The 13,211-nt window shown below is 45.5% G+C and overlaps 1 protein-coding gene across 6 annotated transcripts in view; it reads left to right on the top strand.

The window, feature by feature from the left end:
- LYN (LYN proto-oncogene, Src family tyrosine kinase) overlaps positions 1-12,487 on the top strand; it is a 109,282-nt gene extending 96,795 nt beyond the window's left edge. For all 6 annotated transcript variants that reach the window (XM_069600060.1, XM_069600058.1, XM_069600059.1 and 3 more), the window contains 3 exons: positions 3,506-3,659; positions 5,510-5,641; positions 8,824-12,487. In XM_069600060.1, the coding sequence (XP_069456161.1) occupies positions 3,506-3,659; positions 5,510-5,641; positions 8,824-9,026 (489 nt within the window). In that variant the 3' untranslated portion in view covers positions 9,027-12,487. The remainder of the gene's footprint in view (positions 1-3,505; positions 3,660-5,509; positions 5,642-8,823) is intronic.
- Positions 12,488-13,211: the final 724 nt, after the last annotated feature.

The raw sequence follows: 13,211 nt of genomic DNA on the forward strand, positions 1-13,211 counted from the left end.
TAATTTAGCTTCTAGACCAAGAATTCAAAATGGGGCAAGATTGCCCCCACGGGAGTCAGAATTCATTCATGGGGGATGAGGAAAGTTTAGATGTTTCTGTGGCCCTCCACAGCTCAGACCTACTGGACGAAATCCTATTTCTTAGTATTTATTTTTCTTGTTGTTGTTGTTCAGTCACTAAATCATGTTCAACTCTTTGCGATCCCATGGACTGCAGCATGCCAGGCTCTTCTGTCCTCCACTATCTCCCAGAGTTTGCTCAGACTTATGTCCATTGAGTCAGTGATGCCATCGACCATCTTATCCTCTGTCATTCCATTCTCCTCTTGCCCTCCAATTTTTCTCCTTAGAGGGTGATAATGAGAAAAGGTTGAGAAGCACTGCTCCAGACAAAGACAGCCCATGCGTGTCCAAGCTTGTATGTCCTTCCTGAGCTCTACATGGGGAGGGTTTGTGATAGCATTTCGGAGCTGTGAAAGTTGGGCTTATCAACAATGAATTCTAAGAGGAAACATCAAAAGCATTCTTTCCTCTTCTCAGCGAAATAGTTTCCTCTTGATGAAAAATTTGAGTTCCAGAAGCATCTAATTGTGAGCTTTCTTGCTGATGGGACATTCTGGGATGTGACCTGGAGGTCAGCCCTCCTGGGTATCAGTCCTGGCTCTCTCCCTCCCTCTGTGACTTTCAGGAGGTTCCTGTGCCTCTTTAAGTCTCATTCACATGTGTATAATGGAAATAAAACTTTCCTGATAGATTTGTTTTTCAGATGAAATGTGAAGTAGGTTTAATGAAGGTAAAACCGAGTCTGGTGCATGAAAAGCACTCCTTTAGTGCTGGGAGAAGTGATGGTTATTACCATCTCTCTATATATCTATCTACCTGTCAATCAGCCACCTTATTATTATTATCATCATCTATGTAAAATACCTCTGGGTGCAAAGGAATCTTCCTGAATCAGATTCTGTCCTCATCAGACCTGAGCGACTCCACCTAACTCTTCACAATTCACCCTTCCCAAGCTGGTGGGATTAACAGATACATGCTGTTTGCATGCATGCATGCATATTAAGTCACTTCAGTCGTGTCTGGCTCTTCACGACCCTAGGGACTATAGCCCACCATGTCCATGGGATTCTCCAGGCAAGAATACTGGAGTGGGTTGCCATGCCCTCCTCCAGGGAATCTTCCCGACCCAGGGATCAAACCTGCATCTCCCCATTTCCTGCATTGCCGGCAGATTTTGTACCCACTGAGCCACCTGGGAAGCCCCAGATCCATGCTACTGTATATAAAATAGATAAACACCAATGACTTGCTGTAGAGTGCAGGAAACTATATTCAATATCTTGTAATAACCTATAATGGTAAGAATCTGAAAAAGAATACACATGTATTGGGTTGGCCAAAAAGTTCATTCAATTTTTCGGTAAGATCTTATGAAAACTGGAATGAACTTTTTGGCCAATCCAATATACAGGTATAACTGAGTCACTTTGCAGTACATTGTGACTGGAACATTGTAAATAAACTATAATTTAATTAAAAAGAAAGTGGGAGGTGAGCACTGCCCCTCCCTCCTTGGGTCCTGGTGAATGGCTGAGCCTGGGGGTGATGTATTTATGCAACAGCTTTTTCTTCCGTGCTGACAGCTGCTAGACTAAGTGGCCCAGAGGAGGTAGAACATATTCACGCAAGGAAAGTTGATCCTGGATTCCATTAGCCAGAGTGGTCTCTGATTTCTTCCTGGTGTTGCGAAATAGAGAAATAGAGCTGGTTTTACTTTAGTCAAAGTAAATACAACAACCAAAAAAAAAAAAAAAAAAGATTAAGGTTTAAAAAAAGAAAGAAACCCAGAAAGACCAATGCATACAGACCAGGGAAATAGTACATTTTATATAAAAAGAGAATTGTAGTCTTTTGTGACCTCAGAACAAGTCCTATCCAAAAGCTTTTGTTACGCTCTCATATCTATTGTTTATTCCACTTGGCGAATGCTATTGTTTCGAATCTTTGTCTCAGTGAGCGCCATTATTATTATTTGCAATATGAGCTTCTTAACAAACCCTGAGATGAAAAAGAAAGCCAGAATAAGCTAGACTTGCTGCAAGTCTGTTGTTATTTCAGAGAATCATGTTTTGTAAAAATGCATTCAGGTTTGTGTAAATGCAGAACTCAGTGAGTGTGTAAGAAGAGCCTTACCAACAAGTTCCCAGGATGCTTTTCATGAGCTGAGCATTCAGATCCGTCACCGAGAATGAGAGAGATGTGAGTCCTTGGTGCCCCTGGTTAGAGATTCAGCCTGTGTCCCTGGGCTCCTCGGAGTGGTGGGTCACGTCCTGGAGATGTGTCTGGCGAGGGTCCCTGATGCAGTGTCCAGCTTGCGTTGGAATCACAGCAAACCTCGGCTCTTCCTGGTTCCCAGTCCAGTCTTTGGAGTTTATAGTCCCAGTCTGTAGTCATTGGAGTTGGGAGAAGCATCACATGTAGTAAGGAGCTAAGCCTTTGCTGAGCTGCAGCGCCTGGCTGAACTGGCCTTTGATGAGTGATAAGAAGGATGCTGTTGAGGATGGAGTTAGGAAAGAGTCAAGTCCGCCACCCTGAGCTGCCTGGAATTCAAGGTAGAATCTGCAGAATGCACTCATTCCTGTGTGAAGTAATCCTAATTAGTTTTCCCTCTAACTGCTCACCAGACACAGCTCCTTGGTCCTTCCCTTCCTCCCGCCCTCCCTTCCTTCACTCATCCCTCTCTCTTTCCTTCCTTTCCCTGCCTTCCTCCCTTCCTTTCTTACTTTTTGATTCTTATCTTAATAATTTGGTAATGTTTTCCTAAATAACCCTATTTTAATTCCTTAACCCAATTTTCCAGTAAATGCTACATAGCAGTTTCACCTCCCCTGTTTTATCTTTGGCTCATTGCTTCTCTCCTGCCATCCATCAGCTTTGTGTCTGGGTGACTCTTTTGCTCATCCTGGAGGGATTGTGCGGAGAGAGCTTGAAGCCTGGGTCCTGTGGGCAGTCAGCTACCTGGACAGCAGGGATGTGGTGACAGGGACACCAGTAAATCCAGCTCTGTTTCTCTATTTTGCAACAGCAGGAAGAAATCAGACTACTCTGGCTAATGGAATCTAGAATCAACTTTTCTTGCATGAATGTGTGGTGACAGGTCCAGCCTGCTTTTGCGTCTGTTAGCGCATCAATCCCCCAGCTCTGTTTTCGATTCTGAAAAGCTGGGACAATGACGTCCTCGTATCTACAGAGTCTTCAAAAGGGCCTCCACACATTCAGAAAGATTGAGACAACTTAAAAAATCATGTTGAGACTGATTGTCATCATTGGAGATTTGGAGGAGCAGTTATTTTAGAGAGGACTCAAGGGGGCAGTTTTAATTTACCCTCTGTTTGAAAAACTTGAACCTTCAGATATCATACAAGAACTCAGAAGCTTTCTGATTTTCCTCTCTGGGCCTAAGTAGAACGTCTAAAGGAAAGCCTTGTTCTGTTTCCAGATCGCCGAGGGAATGGCATACATCGAGAGGAAAAACTACATCCACCGGGACCTACGAGCCGCTAATGTGTTAGTCTCCGAGTCTCTCATGTGCAAAATCGCAGACTTTGGTCTTGCTCGAGTGATTGAAGATAACGAGTACACAGCCAGAGAAGGTATGTTCCCAGAGCCATCTTTAGGTGTTTGGTTATTGTTTGCTTTTGTTTTGTTTTTGCCTATTTTTAACAAAGCAATTACAATAGGCATCAAAAAAAAAAAAAAGAATTCATTTGGTACAATATTCAAAATGTACCATAGTTGCAGTTTGTGGTATATCCTAATTGTTTTCTTTTTAAAAAATTACTCTTTCGATTGTCTCTGTACGATACTTTTATAAAATTTAAAAATGCTGTCATTTGTATTTCAATTAAGCAAGGCAAAACAAGAAGAGGCTTGGCAGAATCGTAATTCTTTGTTCATATTACATGTCAGAGCTTTTCACCCAATGAGGTACACTTTGCTTCACTGTAGAAAAAATATTTGTAACGATAATTCTATACTATACTATTCAAGGCTGTATTCTGGCCTTTTAACTGTCGGGTTGCCCAAAAATTTCATTCAGGTTTCTCCATTGCATCTTGTGGAAAAACCCGAATGAACCTTCTAGCCAACCCAATACAAATTAAAACATGAGAATTATCACACACACACAGAAGTAAACGTAACACTGCAAAAACACGCTCCTTTGTTTCCCCACGTTCCATATTATACGTGGAAACCCCGAGTCCCTGGCCTGCCGCTCCGAGGCCGGCCCGCCTGGCGCTGCACTGGCCTCTCCTGCTGGAGACTGTTCTCTGTTGTTTGTGATCTGAGGACTCCGACAGTCTCATTCCTGAAAGTTCAGTGGGTAGTGTTTGGGGGTTTTTTGCAGTGCTTTCTCTACTGAAAGAGCCAAGCACTTCCTTGACATGCCTAAGACTTGTTAAGGATTAATTAACGACATGTGTGTTATTTCTGGAAGGTGCCCACAGAATTCATAGCTGTGACAAACAGACTGAAAACATTGTTTTGATTTGCGAAACATCTCTTGCATTTGTCACGCTTAAGGTGGTTCTCCTGCCTCAAGTTTTGGTAACTCTTTAGTGGACTATAATGTATCTTTGGCCTTAATCACCTTCAGCAAAATGGCAGGTCAGGGAAAACAGTTTGAGAAGAAGTAGGTAAAAGGAAAAGACCTTAATGCTGAGAAAGATTGAGGGCAGGAGGAGAAGGGAGTGACAAAGGAGGAGATGGTGAGATAGCATCACCTATTCAATGGACATGAGTTTGAGCAAACTCTGGGAGGTAGTAAAGGACAGGGAAACCTGGTGTGCTGCGGTCTGTGGGGTCGCAGATAGCCAGACACAACTGAGCAGCTGAACAACAGCACCAGCAGTCGACAGCAGCAGGTAGTGAGCTGTGCAGTGAGGCAGCTGCTGTTCTAAGTGCCTTTCATACGTTACCTCATTTATCTCTACAGTAACCCTATATGATAAGTAGGGTATTGTTTCCTCCTTGTATATGAGGAGAAAGTCGAGGCTCAGAAGCTTCTGAAGCCATATAGTAAGTGGGAGAGCCAGGATTCAGACCCAGGAGATCAATTTATTATATTGGTTTTGTAGAATTTGACAGGCCTCTGTGTGTTTGTGTGCTCACCAGCTTCAGTCATGTCTGACTCTTTGTGATCCCATGGACTGTAGCCTGCGAGGCTCCTCTTATCCATGGGATTTCCCAGGCAAGAATATTGGAGTGGGTTGCCGGTTCCTTCTCCAGGGGATCTTTTCGACCCAGGGATTGAACCTGGGTCTCCTGCATTGACATTCGGGTTCTTTATCACTGAGCCACCTGGGATATGCATGTGTTACCCATTCAAAATAAATCATCAAAACTTTCCCCCTCAAAGAAGGAAAGTGTGAGAGTCACACGCCTGTGACTTTTTCGTTTCAGCTCAGAGACCCAAGTAAAGCCCCTGTGTCTTCTCCCCTAGGTGCTAAGTTCCCCATTAAGTGGACAGCTCCAGAGGCAATCAACTTCGGATGTTTCACCATCAAGTCTGATGTGTGGTCCTTTGGGATTCTCCTGTACGAAATTGTCACCTATGGGAAAATTCCCTACCCAGGTACTGCTTACTTACCTATTTCCATTTGCGGGATATATATGAGAAAAAAGCCGGGTGGTATGAGACATAAAAAAGATGAACAAATATCCAGAGGAAAGACAAGGGTGTGAGAACTTTGTCTTTAGTGGAAGGTATTGTAAAATATGCTTAGACACTTCTCCGCCTTCGTGTCTGAGTGCATGTCTTTCGCTCCACTAATGAATTCCACCACTAACCGCCTTGAATGTGCCTGGCGCGGTCACAGATATTGCTGAAGCAACATGGTTGGAGGACTAGACACGGGGCTCCTCCCAAGCCTCGCGCCGGATGGTGGAGGAAACGGACATAGAAATGATGCTGTATGATTCTTGCTTGGTCAGTTCTGAAACAGAGATTTGTATAATGTACTTTGGAGTCTCTGCCACTTCAAGAGACAACCACCTCTGTCTGCAAACAAATGATTCTTCACATCCTCAACTTACTGGCTGTGGGGACGTCATTCAGTATTTCCAGATGCCTAACATCTTCCCAGCCAGATTCTGCCAGCCGTCCCTTTTCCAGAACATGGAAGCAGAGGGACTTTTCCCCAAAGCCTTCTCTTTCTTGTTAATGTTGGGCTTTTCACAAAATCAATGGATATGGCCAGTTTAAAAGTAAACCTTTAATGTTTAAATCATTCCCTCATTCAAAAATCTGAGGGTGCTAAGCATTCCCAAGGTGCTGGATGGAGCAGTCCCAGCTCCTCCCTTGAGTAATAGTTGAGTATTAATTACAATCATTTATAATAATCACTGATAATAAGGACCGTATGTAGAATGGGAAGTATGCTGTTGGGGGAGGGTGTGATGGTTTAGGGATTGGGGTGAGGGGGGTGGGTTGCAGGTTCTAAAAGCGATCCAGTAGCAGCAGGGACTCAGTGCCTTGACAGAGAGCCCCAGGGGCTGTCCGGGGCTGGGTGTCCCATGGGGGAAACAGCCAGAGCACCAGTCCCGAGCAGGGGCAGGAGGTGTGGGGATGACGTGGAGCGGATGTGAGCCTCAGAGGCTGCCCAGGGGCTTCACCTCTGACTTTGCAAGAGATGGGAGACTTTGGGGTGGAGCAGTGATGTGGCCTCTAGGCTCCTAGTCACCTTTGCTGCTGTTGGGCCTGGAGGGCTGGCGGGAGGGGGAAGCCTTTGGGTGGGGCCTACACAGTGGGCTGACGGTCCCGTGAAACCCTCCGGTGCCAGATTTCATATTCTGATGGCTGCTTTGCTCTAGACACCGAAGTTAATGAATAAAACCACCGCAAAATGGGGACGGTATTTCTGAATCAGCCCAGATATCTATCTATAATCTACAACCTATAGAGAAAGATTATATACTTTGCCTATATATGACACCTGATTAATAAACATACAACCTCACAAGTGTTGTGTGGTAGGTATTGCACGCTCCACAGTGAAGTGTGGACAAGGCTCTGGGGCTCAAGAGAAGGAGATTCTGGCCCAGAGCCGCATCACTGGCTCCTACGGAATCCTGGCCACCTTGCCCTCACCTGCTGGACTTATCACCATCATTCATTTCCAGAACGTCTTCATCTTCCCAAATTGATACTGTACCCATTAGACCCTAACTCCCCGACCCACCTACCCACCTCCAGCCCCTGCTGTTGTTGTTGTTGTTTATTCATTGAGTTGTGTCCAACTCTTTGCGACCCCATGGACGGTAGCCCACCAGGCTCCTCTGTCCATGGGTACTCCAGGCAAAAATACGGGAGTGGGTTGCCATCCCCTTCTCCAGGGGATCTTCCCAACCAAGGCATCAAACCCAGGTCTCCTGTATTGCAGGCGGATTCTTTACCACTGAGCCACCAGGGAAGGCTGCTAAAATGGCTGAATTAGCATGTTTTATTATCCCATTTTAATGATGGAGAAAAATACTATTAAAATGACCTTTTTTTTCCCCTTAAAGCTCTTCTCAGTGTCAAAGACGGACAGTTCAGTGTCTGAGCTAACCTGAGACAAGTGATTAGAGTAAAAGCCATCCTCCACAGTCAGCAATCCTGCAGAGCCCGGCAGGAATAGTGGGTGCCTTGGGCTTCCAGGTGGAGCTAGTTATAAAGAATTCATCTGCCAGTGCAGGAGATGTTTAAGAGACACAGGATGGATCCCTAGGTCAGAAAGATCCCATGGAGAAGGAAATGGCAACCCACTCCAGTATTCTGGAGAATCCCATGGACAGAGGAGCCTGGTGGGCTACAGTCCACGGAGTCTCAAAGAGTCGGACAAACTGAAGTGACGTAGCACGCAGGCACGCTGGTTCCCTCCCCAGAGCCTGCCGAGCTCTGCCTCTTCTTGTCCTGAGGACAATTTGAGGAGTGGAAATGAAACAGTTGGTCTAGCTCACTTAAGGATCCTGACTTCTTTAAGTAAACGTGCAATGAAAAGCTGATTTTTAAAAAGTATTGGGAGATAATGGGTGAGAAAATGATGGTTTTTTTAAAATTAATTACCATTAGAAGCTGGGGGAAAAAATAGTGCAAAAGACAGTGAGATGAAATGTTAGAATTGGGCTTGTTTATTCACAAGATCTGTCAGGTCCAACATCCTTTTGTCGTTAAAGAGAACTCGCTCTGTCTTCTGCTTATCACGTTCACTGGTTTTTACTTTGGCAGCTGAATGCTGCCTAGAGCCTCTTTGTACTGCCCCCCTTTATAGGATTACGTTGCTTACAGAAATGTCCTTAGCCCCTCTACCAGTTTTGAGAGCTGCTGTAACAAAATACCACAAACTGAATCGCTTATACAACAGAAATGTGTTTTCTTCAGGGTAGGGGTCCAAGATCAAGGTGTTGACGGGATTGCTTTCTCCAAGGCTCATCCTTGGCCCTTGAGACAACATCTCCATCTGTCTTCTCTCTGGCATCCCCGTGTTCTAATCACCTCTTCTTATAAAGACACCAGTCAAATGGGGCTTAGGCCCACCCTAAAGGCTTGGTCACCTCTTTACAGGCCTTATGTCTAAACGCAGTTCCATTCTGAGGTCCTGGGGGCTAGGTCTTCAGTATAGGAATTTCCAGGAGAGCGGGGACTGTGGGAACACAGTTCGGCCCACAGCATCCTCCGACACTCCCTCCAACCAGGGATGAAGGAGGTGGGTACCACTGCATCACGTGACCCTCAGTCAGGCTTCTAAACAGTACCTGTGGGTTTTTCACCTCCAGGGAGAACTAACGCGGACGTGATGACCGCCCTGTCGCAGGGCTACAGGATGCCCCGCATGGAGAACTGCCCGGATGAGCTCTATGACATCATGAAGATGTGCTGGAAGGAAAAGGCAGAGGAGAGGCCGACGTTCGACTACCTACAGAGCGTGCTGGACGACTTCTACACGGCCACCGAGGGCCAGTACCAGCAGCAGCCTTAGTGCCGAGGACTCAAGCCGTGCACGGGACCGCCGCCTCCCTCCAAAGGGAAAAACAACAATCCCCGGTCACTAGTTATTTCCTGGGCTGGCTTCCCCGGCTGTCTTTGCTTCCTTCACACAGGGCTAAAACTCAGGAAGGACTTCTTCCACGGGAAAGGAGTCTCCTCTCAAGGGCGATATGTCCACCAGCCTGCACCCAGCAGGCACACTGGCTCTGCGAGTCCAACACCCAGACATGGGTTTCTGAGAAGAAAACACCTATCCCACCAAAGTGCACCCACATCGGCCTCTTGTTTACAAGGGGGCATGTGACTCAGAGGTTTGGAGGCCATCTCAGTAGATCACAGACAGGAGCACAACTGAAATAACCAGCTGTCTTCATTGCACTTCCTTGTATGTTCTCTGTGCTTGAGCTAATTTGTTAAAAAAAAAAAAAAAATCTACTAATCCAACCTGTTAGATTTTTCAGGTGAAGTCAGATGCTTCCATGTCCTTCCCAGATTTCTGTGACCTCCCACCCCCTGAAATCTGGACGGGTCAGCACTTCCTTCCGTGGAGATCACTCAGAACCCCAGCTGGGCAGAGGAATCTCTTTCCTTGAAAGGGTCGTCAGCAAGCAGGCAGGGCCACTGTGTTAAGCCACGCGGATTCCCCAGCCACCCAGGTTTGCCCAGCTCCCCTGGAAGGGAGCTTCAGGAACTGCTCTCCCAATAGAAGGAATGTTTTTTGACAGTCCAGCTTTTCAATTCCACAATTTCCTCTATCCAGACTTCTTTGGACCTTGTAGTTTGGACGAACAAGATGATTCTAATCTCTGCGGAACTTCTAGGGCCTTACAAAACATCAGAGCTTTCTTTACTGCTTCAAATGATTCTGAACATTATTTTATTGATCAAGTATTCATTTTAGTTGTACTCTAGGAAGTAAAAATGCCGTGTTCAGGGGCTATTTTTGTGATTCAGCAATCTTTTCTAAATTTTGTGTGGTCTGTGTGAGTCTATTTATATGAGGCTATGCTGGAAACTAAATGAGTGAGGAGGCTTTTCTGAATCACTGGAGCAATTAGATAGAGGTTTTGTTTGTTAAATTTTTCTACTGTAGCTTGAATGGAAAAGGCTATGTCATATCACATTTCACCTATGCTGTTTGTGTATATACCTAATATTTCTATTTTTGATCTTATTTTAATATACCTGGGTCAGTAACATCTCAAGTTTCTCACTGATGTTTAACATTTCCAACTGTCAATATAAAAATGGGTACCAGTTGGTGGGGGAGTGGGGGTTGGGAGGTGATTCCATTGATTACATCGTTTGAAAAGTGTGTACAAGTTCTGCCTCCATCCTTTGAGTGTTTTCAGATTGGAGAACTGAGGAGTTGGTGGCCTGGACACCCATCATCCCTGTCGGGGGGCCCAACAGGATTTGTTTTCAAATAGGCTTAGTAAAGTATATGTGTGTGTGCTCAGTAGCTCAGTCCTATCTGACTCTGTGCAACCTCATGGACTACAGCCCACCAGCCTCCTCTGTCCATGGGATTCTCCAGGCAGGAATACTGGACTGGGTTGCCGTTTCCTCCTGCAGGGGATCGTCCCAACCCAGAGATCAAACCCACATCTCCTGTGTCTCCTGCACTGGCAGGCGGATTCTTTACCACTGAGCCAGCAGGGAAACCGGGCTTATCTACCAAGCACCATTACAATTTCACTTTGTATGTGTTGCCTAGGTGTTGGGTGCCTGGAGAAAAGGATGAAATATTCTGCTTTCCCCTAGCTTTTAACTTCCTTTCCCATATAATGTTTTTTAAAGGTCCATTGTAAGTATTCTAAAATTCTCAACTCACAAGAACCACCTTCACAAAGGTGAACTGTTATCACCATCTAATGTCTGCAGAGCTGGTGACGTGACTCACCATGCTGCATTTTTTTACATACGCACACCTGTTCACACTCCATTTCAGAAGCTCACACGTGATCCAGCATCAAGAAAGAGCATAAGGAATCCCCAAAGCAAAACAACATCTCTAGGAAATGACCAAATTCACCTTTACCTCGTTTTTCTCCACTCTGCTTCCTCTGGCAGTTTTACATTCAACTGTCCCCCAACCCTTCACCCCACCTCCAGGTCAAGTCTGAATTCCTTTGCCTTCAGCGCCTCTGCTGTCGCCTGGGCTTCCTCGCTTGTTCTCGACGTCCAACTAGGTGGTGCTCGGCAGACAACACGCACTCTTAGGGCTCCTGACTGGCAGAACCAGGGCCTGGGCAGGTACTTGTTTAATCTCGGGGTCCACAGAGACGTGCAGGCTGGTTACATCTTCATGTCCCAGGTCATTATTGAGAATTTGAAAAACAGAATGGCCACCCCACTTCCACCCCCGAGAGCCCAACTCTGTTGTTCTCCACTGGGTGGGGGAGATACAGGGGTGTCAGTGAACTTAAAAGCTTCCCAGGAATCTAAGGTGAGCATAGTGCATGCCCAGGTTCAAGAGCCAGCCCCAGCTTTGACCTGTACTGCAAAGTGATCTGCTCAAAAGAAGACCTTCTCTTTCCCTAGATGGCTTGCCTTCCCAAAGGTGGCTGCAGTAGAGGAGGAAGACGGAGGAGGAAGTGTGGCTTTTTCCTTTCTTACAAACGGGAAGCTCGCTGAACCTAAAGCAGAGCTCGTAGCCCTGACATGTGTCCCTGGGAGGAGGGGACACTCGGTGCTTCCATAGGCCCGCCAGAAGCCTTCTCGGGGTGCTGTCAGAATCCCGCCAGTGAAGCATGTCTGGGTCTGCCTTTAGGGGACACACCACACCCAGGAGCGCAGAAGAGGGTTGATTAGAGGAGGGGCCATATTTGTTTACACAATGTGGCAGATCAAGGGCACTGAAGTTAACTGTGAGCTCGTTTCTCATCTTGCCTGTGCTGAAGGCTTTCCTTTTGCTCAAACCAACTATAGCCGAGGAAGCTGCAGCTAAAAGGACGCGAAGCACCAGCATCTAATAAATTCAACTGAATTAAAACAGTTGCTCATCCTATGGGTCAGCCCCCCACCCTTCTGATTTTAAAGCCTCTCTCCATGCCCACGCTTAATTCCCATCAGAGATCCTCTCACATCACCCACCTTTTCCCCGATTCTGTACCTGCATTTCTACTTCTGCTGGTTGAATGAGACATCAGTTCTCTATCTCTGTGCTGTGACTACATGAGGTTTTCTGATGAACTGGGGGTGCCTTGCCTTTCTTCCTGATGGCAATAATGACTATAGGTACACAAAGATACCCATACACCCACCGTTCTCTCCATTCAGTGCTTTGGCACTTTAAAAAAAAGATCGCCGTGAGCTCACACAGTCACTCTGGAATACCTGGACATTGGGATCGCTTATTCACGGCTGAGAAATCAGTTGCATTCAGGGCCACAAAAGGAATAGAGTGGTTTCTCTTCGTATTTTCTTGCAAAATAAAACAAGTGAAATTTCTTTACAGTGGCATCTTCGTGACTCGGCTAGATGTTCTAAGCAGGTATAAGATGCCCCACTTGAAGTCCAGACAGATGTGAGAAAAATTTCTTCTAAAAATTTTAATTTGGGGAGAAAAGTCATGCAAGTATTTAGCTCACCATTCACTCTTTTTAAAAAGACAACTTATGGAAACTATGCTTTTGAATGAATTGCTTTGATAACATTTGTACTCCATTTCATGACATTGAGGTTGTATTAAACTGATGAAAATTTATCCCAGAAAGTCCTAATCTGAGAGATGTGTAAGAGGGAAGCCTTCCAGTTTAATTTCCTGTATTCTTATGAATCTAAATACTTGGAGTAGGAGCAAGTGCCAAAAATGTCACAGGGTCCTCAAGATGGTCACCAAGTGAACGCGAATGTTTCCCTTAAATCTGGAAATGATAGGGGCAGGCTTGGGCCTCCATCTCTAGGCCACTGATAAGATTTTTCAGATATAATCTGGATTGGTCATTGTGCCCTGTTAATATAGAACTTCTAGAATCAAAGGTGGCTTTATTTACAGCACTGAAAGTCAATACCATGTCACAAAACAAAAAAATCCGTGCATTTTTAAATTACACTTTATGCTGGGGCTCAGACAAGTTCTTAAGCCCTCATCTGCTAACCTCAGGGTCAGATGTGTTTCTGATTTAAGGTTTGCTTTTCTGTCTTTACTTGAAAGGCTTATACAATAAATTGG

Source organism: Ovis canadensis, chromosome 9 (assembly GCF_042477335.2).
Source record: "Ovis canadensis isolate MfBH-ARS-UI-01 breed Bighorn chromosome 9, ARS-UI_OviCan_v2, whole genome shotgun sequence".
Lineage (NCBI taxonomy): Eukaryota > Metazoa > Chordata > Mammalia > Artiodactyla > Bovidae > Ovis > Ovis canadensis.